Source organism: Pygocentrus nattereri, chromosome 22 (assembly GCF_015220715.1).
Source record: "Pygocentrus nattereri isolate fPygNat1 chromosome 22, fPygNat1.pri, whole genome shotgun sequence".
NCBI classification, from domain to species: domain Eukaryota; kingdom Metazoa; phylum Chordata; class Actinopteri; order Characiformes; family Serrasalmidae; genus Pygocentrus; species Pygocentrus nattereri.
In genome coordinates, this window is record NC_051232.1 from 5476728 (window position 1) to 5503027 (window position 26300).

At 41.7% G+C, this 26300-nt stretch overlaps 1 protein-coding gene across 1 annotated transcript in view; it reads right to left on the reverse strand.

The window, feature by feature from the left end:
• The window catches only part of LOC108413919 (zeta-sarcoglycan), a 345220-nt gene that overhangs the window by 10562 nt on the left and 308358 nt on the right, over positions 1-26300 (reverse strand). The window contains exon 7 of the mRNA XM_037532888.1: positions 9356-9479. Coding sequence (XP_037388785.1) covers positions 9356-9479 — 124 coding nt within the window. The remainder of the gene's footprint in view (positions 1-9355; positions 9480-26300) is intronic.

Here is a 26300-nt window from a genome sequence, read left to right on the forward strand (position 1 = left end):
TAACTGGCTCATAACTTCACTTGGACTCACCTTTAACTGGCATGTGAACTCAACTCTGATTCTCCATTTACTGACTCATTAGCAGACTTGGACTTGCTCTTATCTGACTCACAACTCGATTTGGACTCTCTTCTAACTGTCTCGCAACTTGACTCAGACATCTTTAACTTGGTTTTGACCTTAACTAACTCATGACTCAAACTCTCTCTCAACTTAACCGACTCACAATTTGAATCCGACTGACTATTGACTAACTTGCAACTCGACTAGGTCCTGGGCTTAACTGACTTGCAACATGGACTCACCCTTAACTAACTCACAACTCAACTTGGACTCATCTTTAACTGACTCGAGAACTCAATTTGGATTCACCATTTACTGACTCATAACTTCACTTGGACTCAACTTTAACTGACTTGCAAATTCTCTTTGCACTCTCCTCTAACTGTCTTGCAACTTGACTCAGACACCTTTAACTTGGTTTTGACTAACTTGTGACTCAAATCAAACTGACTCACAATTCGACACAGACTCAGCCTTAAGCTAACTGGTGACTCAACTTGGACTTGGGTTTAACTGACTTGTAACATGCACCCGCCCTTAACTGACTCACAACTGGACTTGGACTTGCCCTTAACTGACTCACAACTGGACTTGGACTTGCCCTTAACTGACTTACAACTTGGACTCACCTATAACTGTCTCTGCCTCACCCTTAACTGACTTGCGATTCCACTTGGGCTCACCTTAAACTGAATCACAACTCGACTCGAACTGACACGACTGCGGTTCACTGACTTACAACCCAACTCAGAATTACCCTAAATCTAATCACACTTCAACTCAGACTTGATTTTCGATTTTTTTATTTTATTACATGACTTTAAGAAGACAAATAATTAAAAAGTAACAAAGTGATCAGATTTTGTTATTTTAGTACAGTAATCTGTTGGATTAAGTCGACAGCAGTGCGTCCTGCTATGATGGATGGTTTGGAGACTGTGGCTCTGTCTAAATGACAGGAGGCTGAGCTGGAGGTGGCGGAGATGAAGATGCTGAGATTTTCGTTGGGAGTGACAAGGATGGACAAGATTAGAAATGAGCAGATCAGAGGGACAGTGAAGGTGGAGCAGTTTGGAGATAAAGCCAGAGAGGCCAGGTTGAGATGGTTTGGACATGTGTTGAGGAGGAATAGTGGATATATTGGGCAAAGAATGTTGGAGATGGAGCTGCCGGGTAGAAGGAGAAGAGGTAGACCTCAGAGAAGGTTTATGGATGTAGTGAAGGTGGACATGGAGATGGTTGGTGTAAAAGTAGAGGAGGCAGTGGATAGGGCAAGATGGAGGCAGATGATCCGCTGTGGCGACCCCTAAAGGGAGCAGCCGAAAGAAGAAGAAGAATCTGTTGGATTAAGTCACAGATTAAAGGTGATTAGTAATTCATACTCAACAAAAAAGCAAATGAATAGAAGAAATGTAAAAGAAAAATCCATTCTAAAGTCAGTAGGCCATGCTTTTGTGGGGCAGGCTGCAGCACCATGGAACTAAATAGAAGAAGTTTCGAGAGTGAGATATGAGTGAAAACATCCTCGGCTGTTACGTTTTTGCAGCTGTGGTAATCTGTAGTAATCTGTAGTAACCTGTGCTATTCCTCCAAGTCTTAGATGCATGTACCAGACTTTCTTCACAGCAGTGGAGCTCATTTGGAGGCGTTTCCTTACTATCCTTACTAACCTCTATATAGAGCAATGATCAAAATCCCGTTCTAGCTAGTATGGAACTATATTGCTTATTTGTCCAGTGTTGTAAATTAAGAGTGTATTATTCATGTCCAATTATATTTATTTTGTATGTGTGAATGGTTAAGCTCATAGGACAGATCTGGTGCAGTTGTATTGTTGTGCAATCAAAGTTTAGGATAAACATCTGACTACAACGAATAAGCAGAATGTTAGCATCATAGCCTCCTGCAGCATTGCTGAAATTACTCTAAGAGATTTGCCAAGAACATTTGTCCTCTTGTACTTGCTATAAACAGTACTGTGTAAAGGAAAGACAATTTTTCTGAATATATTTCTGAGGAGATTAGATATAAGATAATTCACTTGTATGCAGAAGGAGCAAGCCAAAGAAAAATGAGCGAAAAAAACAGAGTTTCCAAAACTGGATTAGATGCTACAGAGAAAATGGGCCTCCTAACAACCACCAGGAAAACCTGGTAGACACCAAAACTGTCCCCATCAGATAAACAGCACTTAAAGCTTTCATCTCTGAGGGAGGGGAGAACATCAAGCTGCTTCAGATGTGAAAACATCCACAGGTGTTTCTGTCCATCCTTCCACTGTGAGAAGACCACTCAGCACTGTGGGTCTGAAAGGATGTGTAGCTTATCAAGAAGAACCTCACTCAGAAAAGGAGACGGACACATCAAACAAAGAAGCTGAACGATGGACTGACCACCCTAGAGTCCAGATCTCAACATCACTGAATGGGTTTGATTACTTCAGAAAATCTACTAGCTTCTGAGACTGAACTTTGGAGGTGAGTCTACAGATTCTTTGAGAGACTCAAAGCAAGTCTCCTGAAAAGGATGGAAGACGTAATAACGGTAAAGAGTGGACACAGTAAATCTCATATTATATTTAACTGCGATTGCTAGGGTGCTGCCCAACAGTTATATATATATAAAACTGCTTTTGTCAGTCCCGCTCCCGCCTGCAGTGGCCTGGTTTCCTGCTCACACCCTGTAAATTAGTCCTGCGCAACAAGATGTTGTGGAAGGTCTTAGCAAAAACTAAAGCATAACAATATGTTTCTTCTAGAAACATCAGTTTCAGTATCTTAGCAAGCTAACAACGTTAAAACAACTGAAGCTGCTCAATTTTCTGCTTAGCCTACAAATCAGATGTTTATATTTAAAATCCTTGGCAAAAACAGTGCGATTTTTCACATGTATACAAAGTGACTATCATGTTACAGTGTAATCTTATGCATTTTGACAAAAATGTAGCCCTATAGAATTGTGCGCTATCATTTCTCATTAGCAGGAATAGGATTCCAGCTCACTTCTGTAGACAAGAGTTGAAACTGGACAGTAGCCAAATGCTGGTACAGGTATGTAGAGAATGTCTACATGTCTGTTTTAAGGGCCTAATTATGAAGCCTTGAGTAATAAAATGGCTCAGCACTGTCAACTTTAGAATTCCACTGCTGGAGAGTTAAGCACGTCTGAAATGTGAGGAATCTGGTTCTCTGGAGAAACACCGAGGCAGTGTCTGATAAGCTGGTATGGCTGGAGAAAGCTCCCTTTTAGCCTGGTATAATGAAACCCTCTATTGTGGGTCACCATACATGCTGTGTAAGATGCTGTTCACACTCACGTCAGCATCTCTACTTTGGTCGATAACTGTATTCATTCAGTTTGATACAGTTTTCTATGTGCTTATCACATATACATATACTCTTCCAAAGCAGCTCTAAATGCCTAGGAGAATGGACAATAGTATGTTGCATGTTGCTGTTATAAGAAGAAAACCTCGTATCTCCATTTTTTATGGTTTTTAGTTTTTGACATAATTTGAAAATGCATGTTGTCCTTTACAATGTGTGTAAATTTCATAAAGAAGGGACCAAAAGAAAGTTAAGTGATAATTTTTTAATCCGACAACTGGAAATTCCACCTCGCGTTTAACCCAGCCGTGAAGGGCTACACACTAGTGAACACACACGCTAGGGGGCAGTGAGCACACTTGCCCGGAGCGGTGGGTAGCCCTATCCACAGCACCCGGGGAGCAATTGGGGGTTGCTCAAGGACACCTCAGTCATGGACTGTCGGCACTGGGGATCGAACCAACAACCTTCCGGTCACAGGGCCAGTTCCCTAACCTCTAGTCCATGACTGCCCCAAAAGAAAGGGCCCAAAATTACTTGGAAAAAAGTCTGGTTCCATTGACTCACATAAAATGTAAAGTAGGTCTTTTACTTCTCCTGTAAAGTTACAATTTTGGAGATGTGAAGGTTTTCCTCCACCAACAGTGACAACTATACATACAGGTGTAGCAACTACTGCTACACAATTTTTATATATGTGGCAATTTTCTTATTTTTCATAGACAAAATGGAAGCACTGGAAGAAATGTTGCTCAAGGGAGAATTTGAGAGTAAGGTTATTTAATATTAACCAGAACATGAGTGAGTACAATTTTCCAGTCACTACTTAATGAGTATTAAAGTTCAATATCTATAAAATATCAACCCAACAATAATGGCTAAATAGCTGCTGGTGAAGCATTATCTACGACAATACAGCCCTTCAGGTGTAAAACCGTACTTTAAAAGACGTGGTTCTTCAAGGGTTCTTCAGTAAAGACAATAGTTCTGTATAGAACTATTTGCCTGCCTAAAGGGTGATGCACATGGTTCCATATGAAATATTTTTGACAAGGGTTCTGCTGTTGTTACAGTGTCAAAAACTCTTTTTGGTGCTAGGATCTTTTTTCAAAAAGGTTCTATATAGAATTATATACAACACATTCTCCATCAATCTGAGGAAGTATTGCAGCATGCAACAATTTAAGAATGTAAGATTGTTTGAGTGTTAATGGTTCTATATAGAACCCTTGTCTTTACTAAAGAACTCTTGAAGAACCATTTTAAGAGGGTGAAGGTTGATTGTCTATCTGGGCTAAAAATCAAATTTTGGAGAATCTTAAATAAAACATATAATTGCACCTTCAGAGCAACTACAGGTGTTGCAATCAAAACTAGAATCCACCTCAAAATCTTTTACAAAGTATAGTCTGCAATAACCAGAGATGGGGACTCAAGTAAGTAAGACACTGGGACTTTCCATTTGGATTGGGTGTTGACTGACTCACGACTCTTAACTAACTTAAATAATTTGCTACTTTGCCCTTAACTTGCTCGTCATTCAACTCGGGATCACCCTCATTCAGACTTGCCCTTAACTCATGACTCGACTCGGACTCACCCTTACCTGACCTTGGCTTCACCATTAACTGATTCACAGCTCAACTTGGACTCATCCTTAACTGCCTCGTGAGCTCATTTCAGATTCGTCATTTACCACATACACATTTACTAACTCATAACTTCACTTGGACTCACCTTTACCTGACTTGTAAACTCAATTCGGACTCGCCATTAACTGACTCATGACTAGACTTGGACTCGCCCTTAACTGACTTGCAAATTTGACTTGGACTCGGCCTTAATTATCTTGCATCTCGGCTTGGACGCAACCTTAACTCGGCTCAAGACCAGACTTGGACTCAATCTTATCTGCGTCATCTTTTGACTCCTAAATAAAACTCTCTCAGATCAACCAAAACCAGAAAAATGCATTTCCTGAAGAAAATGCAGAGGGATTGTGCAGCTTAAGTAGTTCCCACATGGTTGCTAGGGTGCTGCCCAACAGTTGCTATTGTATTTGAGGTGGTTTTAAAGATGCTATGGTAGCATGGTATCCCTACTGGATCCTATGGTGTTGCTAGGTGGTTCCTACGGTGTCCCAGGTGGTTGCAAGGGTATTTCTAGATAGTTGCTACATGGTATCTCAGGTGGTTGCTAGGGTGTTGGTAGTGGTTACTATAGTATCTCAGGTGGTTGCTAGGCTGTTGCAATATTGTTGCTATGGTTCCCCCCGTGGTTAATAGGTTGTTACTAATAGACTTGTATCAACATGATATAACATGGGTGCACAAACCTTTGCACCCCATTCATTGCTATGGAATAAAAATGGGTAATTTAGCAATAATTGTACAAAAAATGTACATCTGATAAAAAGCTGTAGACAAGCACAACATTCCTAATCAGACCGAACTTTCTGGCTTTGATGTCAATATCTCGAAAACTGCGAGAACATTTAGTGGACTTGACAATATGAACCAAGAATAAGAATAATATACTGTCAATATACTGAGCTTTTATTGCTGAACTACAGGCTAAAACTGCTAAATTTGTATGAAAGAATAGGATAAGATGCATATAATTATGTAAGTTTAAATAGCCTGATGTTACTTTGAAGACTAAGTATACATAAGAACATCATTCCATTTGCACGTATTGCAAATAGCATCTGCTTAACTTGCACGTTAATCCTAGGTTTATGATGATCAACTACATTTGGGCTAAAGGTGTTGATTACAATCCAATTTTTCACGAAAGGACATCACGTGATGCCTATTAGCCTCTACCTTCTTCCTCCTTCTGCATGTAGACTCTCCACTGCCTCCTCGTCTCCCTCCCACCTGACCTCTCCAAACAAAGCGCATCATCACAAAACCGAGCCGAGCCGCTGATTGCAACGAGCGTCTTGACAAGCTGGGAGACGGGGCACGTCCCTGCCTTTAATTCCCTTTCCAGAAGCTCCAGACTTTTAATGTTGCCTTTTTAAAAGTTGCCTGCTGTCAACCCTGATTTAGCTCTCCATCTGGCCTGTCTAATGTGCCTCATTCTCTCCTCTAAATTGACAGAAATGTCTGTGTTCTCTTCCCCCTGCTTTCGTCGCCGCCTCTTGTCTCGTCTTGTCTCTCCCCGTCCCACGAGGAATAAGTGAGAATTAAAGAGGAGCTAGAGGAGGGAAATCAGACGAGCCGGCGGAGCACCTATGCGAGGGAAAAGAGGCAGGGAGACAGAGAGCGAGACTGACTGACTTGACAAATTCGGCCGGCTAAAGGATTGGACCGACGTGCCTTTCATAAGCGATTTCATCCGGCCTGGCCGTCAGTGACTTCTCTATCATATCACGGCGTGTCGCTCTCAGCGGCATTGTGCCGGTCTCAGGGACTCGGCCGCTATCTCCATGGCCAAAAGAAAGAGAAGGCTCCTTTTTACAGGGAGCTGACAGGACAGCATGATGTATTGCTCAGGCTCTGGGAAGTTAATTAAATAGCCTGGGCAGTTACTAAACCGAGACAAGGGAGAGGGAGCGAGAGCGAGAGAGACCGAGAGAAAGAGAGAGAGAGAGAGAGAGGTGGAGGCATCCTAAGCAATATGGCGGCACTAATTTGATCAGGGTGCAAAGATCGACAAGTCTGGACGTTCTACCAGCATCAGCACGGTTAAATAGGTTCCTCACCCAAAAACACTAAGGTGGCAAATGATAGATGAACGCTAGTGGGGACCAGCTAGCCGCTTGCTAGACCCCATTAGCTTCACTATTCCTAAGAATGCTAAGATATTGGGCATGGCAGAAAGACTGGATGGTCGAAAGATACTTAAGATGGACCAGCTAGCCGCTAACTACAGCCGATTAGCTTCAAAGGTAACTTTAAGGTGAGTTTCTCACCCAGAAATGCTAATGTGGCAAATAATAGATGAATGCCTGTAGGAACCAGCTAGCATGAACACATCTGTTAACTAGCTTTGATTAGCTTTGTTCTGGGTGCAAAGATTGCGATGTCAAATTTATCTAAATGTCCTTTAGATGTTGAGAAAAATTCAGCAACGCATGGCCCTGCCGCGATCACGGACCACCAGCACATTCAAAAAATGCTGAGGTCCTGCAAACCACACTTAATTAGCTTCAACTCACTTCTAGCAATGCAGAACACCAGAAACATCCAGCCAGCAGTGTCCTGTGACCACTGATGAAGGACTAGAGGACGACCAACACAAACTGTGCAGCAGCAGATGAGCTGTCGTCTCTGACTTTACATCTACAAGGTGGACTGACGAGGTAGGAGTGTCTAATAGAGTGGACAGTGAGTGGACACTGTTGTGTCTGATCCACTCAAACTAGCACAACACAGTATCAGAGAAACAGATGGACTACAGTCTGTAACTGTAGAACTACAAAGACCAGCTATACAGTAAGTGGAGCTGATAAGATGGACAGTGAGCGTAGAAACAAGGAGGTGGTCATGATGTTACGCCTGTTTGTTGTATCTCTTAACTATTCCTGGTTACCTGCGCTTCATTACTATAACTGCTAGGTTCTCGGAATGAGGCAATTTCCTCACTCAAAAATGATAAGGCAGCAAACGGTACATCTATCCTGTTTATCTCCTTCATCCCAGGAAGGGCTTGTTAATAAGATAATAGGTTGGAACAGGTCTGACAGAGCATGGAGAACCCCATCGGGCACTAGATGGCTGTCACCGTCCACTTCTGGTCTCATAGAACAGTTGAATCTTTTTTCACGGTTTACACCTCCTTCAGGTCATCAGCAAGTCCCATGCGTTTCATTACAGGTGCACTTGAGTGGGAACGACGCTCGCATATGCATGGCTGTGGATCTGGTTTGACAGCCCTGATGTAGACAGACAGCAGAACATAGAGGGAGAGAGACCCCCACCAGAGTGGTCTGGCTTGCACTGATATGGCTTGTAAATCATGTACGACCATGTTAACTAGCTGTCATACAAATGCAAACTAGCCGCCCTCGATGCATGATAAGCTCAAGCCCCAAATTCTCCACCAGCATGCTGAAGGCACTGCTGCACTAACAGCTCGGCGGAATGCTAAGTGCGAGAAGTTTCTTCCAGAGCCTAAACTCACGTACAGATCAACCAGTTTTGCCTGCCTGCAGCTAATAACATTCGTTTTTTTTTCCTTAAACCAATTTTCTCCCAGTGTTAGCCATTTCCAAATCCCGCCTGTTATCTAAGTTTCCGCCGTCGTACAATAACCACCCACCTGGGAGGGCACATGAGGCCAACCGCCACATCATGCAATGTAGCAGGCCAGCGAAATGCACTTAGAGCGCTAACTGTCTAGTTCTGGTGTCCGAGGCCTGAGATTAGCTAACACTGTTCTGACACAATAGGGCCTAGTCCATCCCTAGTCCAGCTCAGAAATTGTGATCTTTCAGACTTTTGATCATGGATGTGGTCAGAATGTGGCTTGTGATCAAACTAGCGGGACTCTGATGGCCCTTCTTAGCGAGTTGCTTTACCTGGTTAATGACATTATTTTTAATAATGGATCCGTATCAGCCCTGGATCCCCCCCCCATCAGTGGACCACAAACCATGACCGATGCACCCGAAAGCCAATCACAAGCTTCACTAAATGCCACTTCCTTCATTAGTACATGATAGCACATTGAAAACTAAGAACCTTTCAAAAAAACAGTAATTACTTTATTAAAGAAATAGGAAATCTAACATTTACAGTGTATTTATTGATTAAGGTACACTAGTAAATATAACACAAATGAAAATAAAATAGAAAAACATACAAAATATTGCCGTACTTGCTGAGCACAACAGTTAGACTATCGCTTATCCTCCCTTATTACTGACTTTGATGATGCTCTTTGATCAGCTCTTGCTGTGGTGGCACTGGTTCGCATGGGAAAGTCTGAAGGGTTTGCAGTTGAGTGTGTGGACTCACCTCTCCCTCTGATGACTCCAGAGTGAGGTCTTTCCTGCAGGAGGCTCTAAACTCTCCCACTCCTGCATTCACCTCCACACCTTTAGGGGCCTCCAACGTCAGCGTCCGCGTCGGAGACTCCAACCTAAACAAACAACAGCAGCACATTTAGCAAGCATTAAATATGAAAGAGTACAGTCAGCACTACATACATAACAGCACAGTCAACCATAAATACTCAGGGTTGAATATGTAACACCATAGTCACAGTTAAATACAAAACAGCACAGTCAAAACCTAAACACTCAGGCAACATTAAATACATAACATCACAGTGAACCGTAAATACTGAATGTTAAATATATGTAACAGCACAGTTATGACTAAATACAAAATAGCACAGTCAATCCTAAATACTTAGTCAACATTAAATACGTAACAGCACAGTCAACCCTAAATACTGAATGTCAAATATATGTAACAGCACAGTTAAGACTAAATGCAAAATAGCACAGTCAACCCTAAATACATAGTCAACATTAAATATGTAACAGTACAGTCAAACCTAAATGTTGGATCCCAATTTTTAATTCAGACTCTCATTTTGCTTGCTGGTCTTTAGTCTGGGACTTTTATTTTGACATGGCCTTAGGCCACCTGCTCAGATAAAGATGGCGTCTTCCACATGTTGGCCAGTCTCAGTTAGGCAATGGAAGATGCAGTAATTGAATAGTTTTTACCGCTTTAACCTTTAACGTTTGAACTACACCCATTGGAATTTGTGTTAAACTTTGAACTTATACTTTGGATTAACCCTATCTTTTGTGGATTACATACCATTTGGATTCACTCCACTGTGCACCACCTGCTTGCCTGCCTGCCACTTACCTCCTTCCTCCCTCCCCGCCTGCCTGTTTGTTAACTGCCTGCCTGCTTGCTTTCTGCTGCTCTGCCTGCTACCTATCTCCCTACCTGCCTGCCTGCCTGTGAGCTTTCTCCATACCTGCCTGCCTCTGCTACCACCTATGAAACCAGGTATGAGCAACAGCTGGACACAGTGTTTTTAAGATAAGCGCGTAATCATTTTTACAGCATCTACATATTGGAATAAGTTTGGCCATAACACCAAATACTCAGTCAATATTAAATACGTAACAGCACAGTCGACCTTAAATACTCAGTCGACATTAAATACGTAACAGCACAGTCGACCTTAAATACTCAGTCGACATTAAATACATAACAGCACAGTCAACCCTAAATACTCAGTCAACATTAAATACGTAACACAGTCGACCTTAAATACTCAGTCGACATTAAATACGTAACAGCACAGTCGACCCTAAATACTCAGTCGACATTAAATACGTAACAGCACAGTCGACCCTAAATACTCAGTTGACATTAAATACGTAACAGCACAGTCGACCCTAAATACTCAGTCGACATTAAATACGTAACACAGTCGACCTTAAATACTCAGTCGACATTAAATACATAACAGCACAGTCGACCCTAAATACTCAGTCAACATTAAATACGTAACAGCACAGTCGACCCTAAATACTCAGTCGACATTAAATTCATAACAGCACAGTCGACCCTAAATACTCAGTCGACATTAAATACATAACAGCACAGTCGACCCTAAATACTCAGTCAACATTAAATACGTAACACAGTCGACCTTAAATACTCAGTCGACATTAAATACATAACAGCACAGTCGACCCTAAATACTCAGTCAATATTAAATACGTAACACAGTCGACCTTAAATACTCAGTTGACATTAAATACGTAACAGCACAGTCGACCCTAAATACTCAGTCAATATTAAATACGTAACACAGTCGACCTTAAATACTCAGTCGACATTAAATACATAACAGCACAGTCGACCCTAAATACTCAGTCAACATTAAATACGTAACACAGTCGACCTTAAATACTCAGTCGACATTAAATACATAACAGCACAGTCGACCCTAAATACTCAGTCGACATTAAATACATAACAGCACATAATATAATATATATATATATATATATATATAATAGTATATGTAATTTGTAACAGCACAGTCGATGCTAAGTACAAACCAGCACAGTCAGCATTAAATATGTAACAGCACCGTATACACTACATATAAATATAAATCTAGTCAGTACTTCTCACCACTCAGTGAGAGCACGGAAATTGTGATCTCACAGTCTTTTGACTGTGGATGTGGTCAGAATGTGGCTTGTAATCAAACTAGCAGGAATCCGATGACCTTCGTAGCAAGTTGCACCACCTGGTTAATGATATTTTTAATAATGGGTCCATGTTGGACCTGCATCAGCACTAAACACGTATCAGGGCAGAGAGAGAAAGACCGAGAGCAAGCATTCTTTCATCCACGTAACATTCCTCACATTCATACTGTGCTGCTCTGCTGGTTCTCTGTTTATACTGCTCTGCTGGTGCTGCTCTGTTGGTTCTCTGTCTGCGCTGTTCTGCTGGCTCTCTCTCTCTGTACTGCTTGCTGATTCTCTGTGCTGTTCTACTGATTCGCTGTACTGCTTGCTGATTCTCTTTGCTGTTCTACTGGTTCTCTGTGCTGTTCTGCTGATTCTGTGTACTGCTCTGCGGATTCTCTTTGCTGTTCTACTGGTTCTCTGTACTGCTTGCTGGTTCTCTGTGCTGTTCTGCTGATTCTGTGTACTGCTCTGCGGATTCTCTTTGCTGTTCTACTGGTTCTCTGTACTGCTTGCTGGTTCTCTGTGCTGTTCTGCTGATTCTGTGTACTGCTCTGCAGATTCTCTTTGCTGTTCTACTGGTTCTCTGTGCTGTTCTGCTGATTCTGTGTACTGCTCTGCGGATTCTCTTTGCTGTTCTACTGGTTCTCTGTGCTGTTCTGCTGATTCTGTGTACTGCTTGCTGATACTCTGTGCTGTTCTACTGATTCTCTGTACTACTTGCTGGCTCTCTGTGCTGTTCTGCTGATTCTGTGTACTGCTCTGCTTGTTCTATGCTTGTGCTGTTCTGCTTGTTCTAAGTTTGTGCTGCCTTCCTGGATCTCTATGCTGTTCTGCTGTTCTCTGTGCTGATCTGCTGTTCTTTGTGTTGTCTGGCTGTCTCCATTTGTGTTGCTACGCCAGTTCTCCGTTAGTGCTGCTCTGATTGTTCTCTGTCTGTGCTGATCTGCTGGTTCTCTGTGCTGTCTGTCAGCTTGCTTTTGTGCTGCTCTGTCATTTCTCTGTTGGTGCAGTTCTGCCAGTCTTCCATCAGTGCTCATTCTCTGTGCTGTTCTGCTAGTTTTCTGTTGGTGATGCTTAGCTGGTTCTGTTTGTGCTGCTTTCCTGAATCGCTGTGCTGTTCTGCTGGATCTCTGTGCTGTTCTGCTGGATCTCTGTGCTGTTCTGCTGGTTCTCTGTGCTGCATTACTGTTTCTCTGTGCTGTCATTTATCTGTTGGTGCAGTTCTGCCAGTCTTCCATCAGTGCTCATTCTCTGTGCTGTACTGCTAGTTTTCTGTTGGCGATGCTTTGCTGGTTCTGTTTGTGCTGCTTTCCTGAATCTCTGTGCTGCTCTGCTGTTTCTCTGTTCTGTCAGTTCTCTGTTGGCGCTGTTCTGTTTGTTCTGTAGTTGTGCTGCTCTGCTGGTTCTCTATTGGCGTTGCTCTGTTAGTGCCGCTCTGTTGATTTTGTGCTCCTGCTTTGCTCATTGGAAAATTAATGATTTGACAGAAATGAATATATTGACCAATGAATATATTGACCTAAACTATCCTCTCTCTCTCTCTCTCTCTCTCTCTCTCTCTCTCTCTCTCTCTCTCTCTCTCTCTCTCTCTCTCTCTCTCTCTCTCTCTCTCTCTCTCTCTCTCTCTCTCTCTCTCTCTCTCTCTCTCTAAAAGAGCGATTCAATCACATCATTGATTTCCTGTTGGGAGTCCTCCCAGAGCAGGATGCTTGCAAAAAAAAAAAAGATGGTGTAAGAAAATCTCCAGTCTGCATGACCAAAACACGCAGCTTCATTTTATCCAGAGATAAGCAGAGCTTTCACAGTGTTCTTATCGGAATTATTCATTACTTCAACACTAACATCCTGCTTGACCTTCAGCTTCTCTCTGACAGATTTACGCACCGCAGTTTTTTGTTTACATGACAAGATAAGCAGAAAAATAAACACAACGGACATGCACTTATTACTGCAGTACTACTTTGGAATAGTTTGGCGAAGAATCAGATTTGCAAATTCCCTCCGCTTAACCTAAACACAGTCAGTCAGCCAAGAGTCCTGCTTCTGTAGTTTTACACTGGAGCCAATTACATTCCACTACCTGCTAAGACTGAATTCCCTAGGAGTGGAAAAATATCCCTGCAGAAATATTCCTTGGGAAAAGTGAAGGGAACTGTCCCCCTGAAACGAATGGAAGCTCTAATAAAGGCCAAGCATAGACATTTTAAACAAGTGAAAAAGAAAATAATGAGATTTTATTTCATTATTTTTACTTTTTAGCTCTTGAATTTGTGTCACTCGCTCTTCACCATGTTACATCACAGAACATTGTTTTTAAGGATAAATATGTTGGCGGAAAAGGTGGAAAACAAAGGTCCAAAATCACGGCGAATGATTTTATTTAGAATTTTCTATAACTAAATCTTTTTTTTTTTTTTGATAACTTACTCAGTTTAACATATATGCTTGGATGATTGAGTCACCTGACATTTTTACGCTTTTGGAGGCAAAAAGAAACTGAAATTTCAAAGTTTTATATCAATGCAATGAAAATGATTTCACATTAAAGAGGTATTGTTGAATCATTTGAAATATGTCCTGTATTTTCTCATTTCTTTTGGTGTGAAAATTAAGGACTTCAACACCAAAAATGCCAATGACCTATAAGCGCACACACACACACACACACACACACACACACACACACACACACACACACACACACACCTAGGACCAATGTAGCACGTCCAATTGGCCTAACTGCATGTCTCTGGACTGTGGGAGAAAACCAGAGAAGCCAGAGAAAACCCATTAAACTCCACACAGAAAGGATCCCGGTCGCCCGGCCGGGGAATCGAACCCAGGCCATCCTTTCTATGAGGTGACTGCACCAACATGCCACCCCTATAAAAATAATTGAGCATAATTATATTAAGTACAGTCTGAATTTTTCCCATACTTTGGTCCATGTTTATTGTTCACAGTGTGTTATATAGTGTCAGAAACCCCATAAAGGAAGTCTATTAAAGCTTACTACACTCAACATAGTGTGAGGCATGAATGCATGGATGTTTTAGGGATGTTTATTCTCATTAGGATAAAGGCTGTCATTACTTGTTAGCCACATCAGCCCAGCAGTTCCAGTGCAAAACTAAAGAAGCAAACATCAGACACTAAACACGGAGTAACTGGGAGGAAACCAAACAGTCAGGGTCCCAACTGTCCTCCATAAATCGTTTGGTCTGGAAAAGTTTTGTCAAGACAGGAGCAGAAGTAGTGTCTGATTCAAGTTCTCAGCAACAACAAATAAAGTTTTATCCTTGGAGAAGTGAGTAGCGTGTCTGGCATCATTATTTATAAACGTCTGTGTGCAGCCGGCGCTGCGCGTGATTTATCACTGAAGTCTCTGCGGGCTCCTCGCCGCCGTCCCCACTGCTGCATATTGACTTTAGCCTTGCTCCCATGCTAACATTAGCCGTTGTGATTCCTGAGGCTGACCTTTGGCTCTCGGCTTTTTCAGGCCTCTTTTCAGCCCTTCAGGAAGACGGATGGTGCCATACTGCGGCGAGATGAGCATCACCGGGAGGAGTATCCGATTCTGACATTTTGAAGCGTGCCTGATTTTTTTTATTTATTTTTTTTTAAAGCCAGTACACTTTTGAGGTTTTCTGCAAAAAAAGACCTTATTGAAGAAAAAAAGAAATAAATAAAGTAGAATCTAATGAAAGGGGCCTGTGAAGCAGTGATATTGAAGGAAAAGCAAGAAAAAAGATGAAGCTTGCAGGAAAGAGAGAGAGTGTGTCAGTGTTTTAAGAGTTTCCTACTACAACCAGACCAATAAAATACCACTACAGCACTATGTATAAAACACTATTCTAGAATGCAGAAATTATCCCCTGATCACTTTTTTTTACACAGCAGCACTATATATATATATATATATATATATATATATATATATATACAGTAAAACACCGCTTTAGTGAAATGAAATGATCCCCTAATCACTATTCCCTCCACTACATGACTATATACAACACTATTATAGTGAACTGACATGATCCCTTAATCACTGTTCCTTACACTACAGGTCTATATACAACAGTATTATAGTGAACTGACATGATCCCTTAATCACTGATCCTTACACTACAGGTCTATATACAACAGTATTATAGTGAACTGACATGATCCCTTAATCACTGTTCCTTACACTACAGGTCTATATACAACAGTATTATAGTGAACTGACATGATCCCTTAATCACTGTTCCTTATCCTACAGGTCTACATACAACCAAAATGATACCCTACTCACTGTTCTTTTACGCTACAGCACTACGTATAAAGCACCATTATAGTGAACTGAATCAACCCCCTAATCACTATTCCCTACACAATAGCTCTGTATTCATCACTATTATAGTGAACTGAAATGTTCCCCAATCAAAATTCCCCACTATGTAGAACACTTTCATAGGAGACAGAAATGGTCCCCAGCCATTGTTCACTTTTGATGCAGTGTATTATGGGTATTATGTTCACTAAGGAACATCATTTGCACTGAATCATCCCCTAAACAATCATAATCAAATTTCAAAATCAAACTTCATTGAAATTTGATATTTCATGATGCATTGAACTGTTTCCTAAAGAATCATTGTCTTTTCAAACTGTAGTAAATATTTTGTTTCATTGAATCATTTTCCAATGAATCTTAACTGAATCAACCTGTAGTGGCATGTGATAATTTATGAGACACTGAATCATTCACTAAAGAACATGAATCAACATAAAGAGTTGTGTGATTGAATAATTTCCTAAAGAATCATAATTCGAATCTAACTTTAATGAATTTGAGATTTTAACATGCCCTGAATCATTTACTAAAGAATCATAATCTAATGAAACTGTATTGGAATGAAAGACTTCATGAGTCGTTTACTAAAGAATCATAATCTAATGAAACTGTATTGGAATGAAAGACTTCATGAGTCGTTTACTAAAGAATCATAATAGCATTAAATTGTACTAATATTTGAGATTTCATAATGCACTGAGCCAGTTATAAGGAATCATAATCAAGTTGAATCAAATTCAATGTTTCATGATTCAGTGAATCACTCTCAAGAACCACAATCAAATTGAACAGTGGTGAGTTCATGATTTACTGAATCGTTTACTTAAAAAACAGTCATTTTAACATAGTTAAATTGTTGTGAGGTCAAAGATTCAAACCCATATATAATCTATAATATAACATGATACGGTGAATCGTTTAAGGACACTGCTGTCGTGTCCTTAGCGAAGGGCGGCTGTTTCCTTTCCATTGCAACAAACCCGACAGTAAAACCCGCCTGCTCTCAGAAGCAAATCTGGTGTAATAAGGTAATCAATGCATGTGAAGGTCAAGTTTGAGAAGTGGATGCTCTAAACGTCCGAAGGACCGGGGAGCAATTTTAGGCGGATTTGAGGGGCCAGGTTGCCATGACAGCAAATCGAAATCTCTCTCGAGCGACCGCAGACAATCAGAGTGGGATTTAAAATTACATATGCGCCAGACACTCACACACAATTGGCTATATGACTTTTGCCCGCCCACTCCAACCTCATGGTGGTCCGAGTGGTGTCTGAAGGTCTTCATTTGCATATTATCAAGCTCTTCAGCCAATCATGGTGATTTTCCTGGCTCTACCAGACCCATAATTCAATCTAGTATGAAGCCTTGTCACAAGACCAGCTTAAACAGAATCGGACAGAGAACAAACGGACAGATCAAGTGGAAAGTTTAGGAGAAGAAGCTGATCTACAGAACATCAAAGAGAAAGATATGTCCACTTATTGGTTAGAGGCTACTTCATTAGAAATCACTCCCCTGTAGCTCCACCTTGCTGATGTACAAATAGAGACTGATGATCAACTATTAGCCTTAATCAGGGGTCAGTTTCTGACCATAGAGCTGGATGTTTTTGAGACCACTCTCAACCTCTCACCAGTGAGTAGTAGTAGTAAAAAAAACGGTGTTTCCAGTGAAGTGGCCAGTGAGTGGAAGTACAAGTTACGTGTTTCTAATAAAGTGGCCAGTTAGTGGAAGTACAAGATGGGTGTTTCTAATAAAGTGGCCAGTTAGTAGAAGTACAAGGTGGGTGTTTCTAATAAAGTGGCCAGTGAGTGGAAGTACAAGATGGGTGTTTCTAATAAAGTGGCCAGTTAGTAGAAGTACAAGGTGGGTGTTTCTAATAAAGTGGCCAGTTAGTAGAAGTACAAGGTGGGTGTTTCTAATAAAGTGGCCAGATGTGGCACAGGAAGAAACTAGAGAACAAGAGCTCGTTTGGCATTAATACGTTTTCAAATGAAAATCCAACAAATGCTAACTTTCAGTGCAAGGGTGCTACTTCATACATTTAAAGAGCTGCTGTATTTCTGCATGTTTAATATTCTGATGCTGGCGAGAGTCTGGGAGTCTGTTCTTGTCAGCTACTCTGTAAACGAGTTTAAGCCTGGCATTTCACAGGGAAGACAGAGGGATGGAGAAATGGAGAGATTAAAATCTCAGCATAAGGTACCTGACGAAAGTCAGGAGGAACAGATGCTATCATCGGCGTCTTCTAACAGAAAAACGAAAGGAAAGTGTGTGGCATTTTAAAAATGAGAATTCAACGCAAGTCCTTCTCTCTTGGGTGTAACACGTTGCTTTTAATTTGTGATATGATACGATAACACGCACATAGTCAGTGGCTTGAAAACTCACGTTAAAATTTCATAGGAAAAAATGATTGTGTCTGTCGAACAGATGCTGTGTGGTCACAGGCAAAAACATGGTAAGAAGCAGAAAAACAAGCACAACCACCCTTCCTGCATTCCTACAATGACACGCGAGTCATAAATAGCCACTATTTGCTCTTACAAGCTCCTGATAGAACCCATAAAAGGTCACTCCGAAGATGCCCTGTGCGGACAACCGATAAACCTACAATCAAGGTTGGTGTTTCTAATAAACTGGCCAGATGTGACATAATGAGGGCTCTTTGGACTTCATATTGAGAGTTTAGAGCAACAAATTCATGTCACACTTGAAATCAACTCAAGATCTTCTACCTGCTTGTAAGTGGAAATGAAGGAACGAAACACAACTGAGCAGCCAGTTGTCCTGCGGGGGCCTATCTTAGCAACCACCTGGGATAACATAGCAATAGCCTATAATATAATCAGGACAACAGGAACCACATAAGACGCCATATAAAAGACTACCTACAGCTTAGCAACCACCTGGGACACAACATAACCAGCGACCTGGCAATATCTTAACAAATTACCGGAATACCACACCGCAGTGGCCTAACAATACCTTAGCAACCACCATAGAAACAGCCTAGCAACACATTAGCAACCACCTGGGATAACATGTCTCCTTAGTAACACACTAACCACTTTAAATGGCCTAGTAACCTTTTAGCAACACCTTAGCAACCACCGATCAATTTAGCTTGTAAGTGTTATGCTGGCCTTGTCACGTTAAAGTTCGTTCACAAACTTTTCTCGTCTATTTTACTTTGTTGTCATGGATCCAGTGATGAAGGTAAGGAAAAGTGACCACCATGAGTGGTAGCTCTTCCTCAAAGAGCTGACAGGCTCCCATATGTCACGCCAATCGCAGGCGTCGGTTCAGTCCAATCGTCTATGCAGATTCAGGTGAGCAATAAATCTGGCAAAGCACTTTCAAATGCCTTTTCAACTTCCTCTCTCTCATTCCGTCCTTCGGTAATTAAGCTCTGGAGAGGAAGCGAACCGTCTGCCATCAATATTAAGCCCCTCGTGCAGCACTTCAGTCACACTGTGTGTGCGTGTGTGAAATGGGCCAATGGCTCCAGCCAACTCTGGCTCCAATATGCTAGCCGTCACGGGCGGGTCCAGCTGGCTCCGCCCCTGGCTCCACAGAGGCCTGAGACAGATGCTAACGCTGTCGGCTGTAGATGCTAACAGGCGATTTTGTCACCCCTCCCTCATTGGCGGCTGCATCGGTGTGATGCTTCTTCAGGAAGAAGCCATATATTCCAATGTCGTTTCAAATGTCGGCATAAGTCAATGGTTGACATGTAAACATGAGTCATTCAGAGTGGTCTGTCTTCACAGTGGTGGTGATGGGAACCAGGGGTCGCCATGACGACACAAATATAGACGTTGAATTCAACCTACACAAGCCTTCCGAGTTTTATATAGAACGTTGATGATGATACAATTGTGAAGATACATGATGATTATGTTTGAAAAATATGTTCGGTAACACTTTCTGTGAATGCCACATTTGTAAGCATCTATAAACACATTTATAACATGTTATAATGCACTCCTAAGGCATTATAAACATGGTTATAAATATTTCTAAAAATTAATTACACTGAATTACAATTAATAGTCATGTTTATTATACATTATGAATTGTTAATATAGTGCATTATAAGTAGTGTTAATAACATGTTATACTGCCAGTGCCGAAGAAGTCAGTTCCAGCTTGGAGAGTATAGTCACTGTGGAGTGAAGGTCTGGAGATGGAGAGGTGAGATAGTCGAGTGCTGTCATCATAATTTGTTCCCTCACTGGTTCTAACATTAAACACTAGAACCCTTCACTCTGTAACCCTACACTACACTACAGCACAGTGATGCTGATTTCTGCTGCCGTTCTATTGGATATGCAGTGTTAAGTCAGTGCCAGGCTAACGGTGGTGCACATTAACAGTGGTGTACATTGACTTTCCTACATTGGGTGAAACACTGACGGCAGCTCTAGTTTAAACTCTGACATTTGAAGCCTGTAATGAGCTTTATTGTGTTTGTGTTTCAGTAAATCCTTCAGTAAACACTTCAACTTGAAGCCTCAGTCTTAACCCTGGAGGAGGCTTTAGTCCAGTACACTTCACTTTACTTATAGCGGCGAAATACAACTTATGAGCTATTATAATGTGTTATGAACAGTACTTATAATGCATTCTGTTAATCCATAATGTATAAGCATGGCTATAACGTGTAATGCATTTTTATAAATATTTATAGCCATGTTTATGATGTCTTATAAATGCATTATGTTATGTGTTTATAGATGTTGACACACGTGACATTCATAGAAAAAGTTGCCATTTGTTCTTCTCAAAAATCTTTAGACCGTGTCTCAGTCATCAGGCAGTGAATTCATAACCATTTCATGTACTAACGTTCTGTGAGGGAGCTTTAGAGGTGGACGTCTGGTTCCCATCACCCCCACTGTAAGCAATTCTGTCTCTAGAACAGAGCATTTCACACCAAATGTTGGTGTATTTTGGGCAGTGCTGACAATAAACAACAATTTACATTATTTTTTTGCATGAAGATCAATTCTAAATGAATGTTAAAATGGAGAATTAACCGCTTCGTTTCACCAGAGAATCGAAGCTCTAACCTTGCAGGCTCCAGCCAAATGTTCCAGTCTAACCCTCATTCCAAAAGCACAGATGTTCCTGTCCTGGGAGGTAGCAGCATACTTAGCAACACCCCAAGAGCAGCACCCGAAACTGCAGCCCTCTTCACTTCAAGCAGATGTTTTTATGCAGATGTTAGTGGTGGGACGCTAACAGCAGGGCTGCTCTCTCTATGCTGTGTTCGGTTGAGCACAGTGGAGTTCTAGCAGCAGCCGGAAGAAAACCTCCATACAACAGCCTGAAGCTTGGCAAGAAAGAGTCCGCTGTACTACACACTAGCAACACAGCTAAACCAAAGGATATGAATGAGCAGCCTGAAGCTTGGCAAGCAAGACAGTCCACTGGGGGGGGTCGATTCTCGGACGCATCGCGATGCGGACGTGGACGATTCTGATTCGATTCATAAATGTCAAAAATCGATTTTCTAGATATATAATTAATACCGGAACGTAAAAGGCGGAACTTGGATGCGCAGAGCCTGGACAATCTGTGGCGGCACATAACAAAAACACACATGGATGAGCGAGAAATCCGACCGGCTCCCTCTGCGTTAAAGCCAGGTTGGGTCAGGAGTCACAACCCAAATGTGAAGAAGAGCCGTGCTGTCCTTTCAACAAAATCAAACCACCTTGGGAGCCGCAACATATATTGTCCAGTATGTCTCAGTAAGACTAAAAGATCTGAATGAAAACAGACCTGTTGCTTCAGCTACAGCCGCTTTCCACCCATCGCCACCAGAAAACCTTTCCTCAAAAGTAGATCAGTTTCTTTTAAAATGTCTCTCAACGTTCAACTACGAGGGTGAAGTCGCTTCTTATTCCAATTTTCCCATTCCACCTTAAATTCTTCCTGAGGCGCCGGATGTAAATGCGGCACCATTTAAGGTGGAACAGGAAAATTTGACAGAGAAGCAACTTCATTGTTGCTACTTGTTTGACTGTCTGTCATTGCAGGTTTACCGTTCCAGGACACCAACTGCAGGGCTTATAAATCTCGCTCTTTACCCTTTTGTAGCTACTAGAGAGGCGAGACTGCATTGCTAAGTGACCTGCAGTCTGCATGTCAGTTCTTAGTCGTTGAGAACCAGGGCTTTTGCACTATGTTGCACACTTTAGAAGCTGAGATACAGCGTCCAGTCTCAAAGATATGCCCTATCCACTGCCTCCTCTACTGTTACACCAACCATCTCCATGTTCACCTTCACCACATCCATAAACCTTCTCTGAGGTCTACCTCTTCTCCTTCTACCCGGCAGCTCCATCTCCAACATTCTTTGCCCAATATATCCACTATTCCTCCTCAACACATGTCCAAACCATCTCAACCTGGCCTCTCTGGCTTTATCTCCAAACTGCTCCACCTTCACTGTCCCTCTGATCTGCTTATTTCTAATCTTGTCCATCCTTGTCACTCCCAACGAAAATCTCAGCATCTTCATCTCCGCCACCTCCAGCTCAGCCTCCTGTCTTTCAGACAGAGCCACAGTCTCCAAACCAAACCTCCAAACCAACAACTACACCAACACCGAAGTTACAAAATCTAAATAAAAAGCATCAAGATGCACCAATAATCATTTTATAATAGCATTGTAGACTCTGATTAGTAATCGAATCAAATTGTGAGGTGCCTAGAGATTCCCACCGCTACATCCCACTATACTGTGCTCTAGCAATGTAGATAAACCAAAAAAGAGGAAACATCCAGTGAGCGGTCAGTTGAGTGGACGAAAATGCCTTGTTGATGTGAGAGGTCAGAGGAGAATGGGCAGACTGGTTCCAGATGATAGAAAGGCAACAGGAACTCAAATGACCAACCAAAATCTCTGAGGAACATTTCCAACACCTTGTTGAAAGTCTGCCATGAAGAATTAAGGCAGCTCTGAAGGCAAAAGGGGGTGCAACCTTTTACCTGCCTAATAAAGTGGCCGGTGAGTGTATATCAATGTCTTTAATGGCTAGGCTAAAAATTCCAAACAAACATGCAGATTTGTAGATGTATTTCCTCATCATCAAAATATAAATGTGCCAAAAACCGTGTATCAAGTCTATTTCAGTGTCTAAAGCAGTAATTCAGGTTATCAGAGAGTTTTGTTATTTGTTTACCTCCATTATGAGCCCAACTTACTAATCAAGGGTAATTGAAACCGGTCACACATCAATTTTTGACACACGTACTCTAGTTAGCCATCATGACATCAAACATTATGACGATGACGGATAATGGTGACATGACACTGTTATGTTATTGAACAAAACCTGTCATGACAGCATATGGCACCTTTATGTTTATGTCATGGTTAAATGCCAGTGTTATGCGCCAGGGATCAAGTAAAGTGTTCTGACATTAAGAAGCAGCTTTCGACCTCCTCTGAATTGAATTTCCTCAAAAGCTTCTCTCTGCCATCCCTGGTTGGTCACAGTCTCGAATTTCAATTTGCAATTTTTTGTCATTTTAGGTCGATATCCGTAATTGCTGCGGTGGCTCGCGCTCTTGTTCTCCTGATTATGGCGTTCTCGACGTGACTAATTCGCCTAATCAACGATGAATAAGGAATGAAGAGAAAGTAGAAAATATCCTCATCGCTCAAAGACCCATTAAGGCAGCACTTTTGTGGAATAATTCATACGGGAAGAAGAAGGAGGACTCAAAATAATGAACCTAACTACATTACGACATTATATTACTGTTATGGGTTGTTCTTCTAATGCAGTTTACCGTACAGGTGTCAAGTTCACTTCTTAGACCATTTGAAGCTTCTCAAGGGTACAATAGTGGAAATGGGATATCATTACACCTATGGCTGCTGGTGTATAGCCATGTTTTCTGGTCATATCAACATCATTGTTCTTCATTTAAGAGGACGAGGAAGCCAAAAGTGGTCAGTCCACCATGACATGTTTGGTGTCTGAGCTTCTTTGGTTTTAGTGCTGGCACTACAAAGCTAATGTAGCTAACACGTAAGGGAAGCGTGGTGGAACAACTAATTAGCATGGTGCTAACTGTATCCTGAGTCATCACATTTGCCTCAAACCATGTCGATTTGTTGCGTAATCTCTAATAGACTTGCTTAAGTGGTTTCTAAGTGGGTGTTCCTGCAACTATGGGCACTTTCGGCTGTCCAAATGATCAGAAAATGGACCTCAAGGCTGTTGCAGTAAAGACATGATGCAGCTGTCTGTAAGTGTAATTGGCACACAGCACACTCTGCTACATTAGCTTGAGCACACGTCTAATGTACCTGAATCAAGCATATAAAAATATCACATTTTTTAAAGGTCTGCTCCAAGACACAACATCTAGAGTCAGGGGCGTGACTGGGTTCTAGCATTTGGGCTAAAGAACCGAACTGATCAGGCAAAACATTAAAACCACCTGTTTCAACACTCATTGTCCATTTTATCAGCTCCACTGACCATATGGTTGCACTTTCTAGTTCTACCATTACAGACTGTAGTCCATCTGTTTCTCTATATACTTTGTTAGCCTCCTTTCACTTTGTTGGTCCATGGTCAGGAACCCCCAGGACCACCACAGAAAAAAGCTGGGATGCTGTGCAAAATGTAGAGGAAGAACGCCATAATGTGCAAATCATTTCAACCCTATATTTAACAGAAAATAGCACAACATATCAACTGTTGGAACTGACAGATTTAAATTTTTTTTTTTAAATATATATGCGTTGTTTGAATTTCATGCCATAAACACGTTTTAAAAAAAGTTGGGATAGGCTGGTAAAGTTGTGTAATGTGTAAAAGATCTGGTAGAACATCTTACAATGAATTAGGTAACAGGTCAGTAACATGATTGGATATAAAAAGAACATCTGACAGGCTGAGTCTTTCAGAAGTAAAGATAAGGAGGAGTTGACCTCTCTGAAAGACTGCACAATCAAATAGTGCAACAATTCAAGAACAACGTTTCTCAACGTAAAATAGCAGAGAACTTGGTCATTTCATCATCTACTGTACATCATATCATTAAAAGGTTCAGAGAATCTGGAGATATCTCTGGATGTAAGGGGCAAAGCTGAAAACTAATATTGACTGATTTTCAGGCCCTCAGGCAGCACTGCATGAGCTCAGCACTGCATGGGTTCAGCACTGCATGGGCTCAGCACTGCATGGGCTCAGCAACACTTCTGAAAACCACACCGCTGTGAACACGGTCCATCACTGCATCTACAAATGCAAGTTAAAACTCTACTAATCTAACAGGAAACCATAAACCAACATGATCCAGAAATGCTGCCACCTTCTCTGGGCCCAAGCTCATTGAAGAGGGACTGAGGTGAAGGTGGAAAAGTGTCCCGTGGTCCGACGAATCAACATTTTGAAATTATTTTAGGAAATCATGGATGCAATGTCCTCTGGGCTAATTAGAAGAGGGAACATCCAGTTTGTTTTCAGAGCACACTTCCAAAGCCAGCCTCCATGATGGTATGGAGGAGCATTAGTGCTCAGGGTATGGGCGACTTGCACATCTGTGAAGGCACCTTTAAATGCTGAATTATGTATACAGGTTTTGGAGAAACGTGAAGCCTTCAGTGGACATGTTTTTCAGGGAAGGCCTTGCTTATTTCCAGAAGACAATTCCAAACTGTCACGCATAGTAAACATTTAGCGGCTTATGTAACAACAACAAAAAACAACAACACGGGAGACCACCAAACTGTTGAGCAGCTGAAATTCTGTATCCAGAAAGAATGTGAAAACTTTTCACTTTCAAAACTACAGCAATTGGTCTCTTCAGTTCCCAAACACTTAGTGTTGTTAAAAGAAGAGGTGATGCAACACGGTGGCAAACATGCCCCCGTCCCAACATTTTTTAAATGTGTTGTTGGCATCGAAATGGGCATACATCTTCAAAAAAGCATTACATTTTGCAAAGCGTCCCAACCTTTTTTGGAAACAAGATTGCCTTTGGGTGGTGGATCACTCTCAGCACTGCAGTAACACTTTAGTGTATGTTGCACTGGCATGAGTGGATCAGACACAACAGAGATGCTTTGGGTCACTGCTGGACTGAGAATAGTCCACCAACCAAAAACATACGGCCAACAGCGTCCTGTGACCACTGATGAAGGACTAGAGGATGACCAACACAAACTGTGCAGCAGCAGATGAGCTATCATCTCTGACTTTACATCTACAAGGTAGGAGTGTCAGAGTGGACAGTGAGTGGACACAGTGTTTAAAAACTCCAGCAGCAGTCATTGCAGTGCTGAGAATGATCCACCACCCAAATACATGCTCTGTGGTGGTCCTGTGGGGGTCTTGGCAATTGAAGAAAA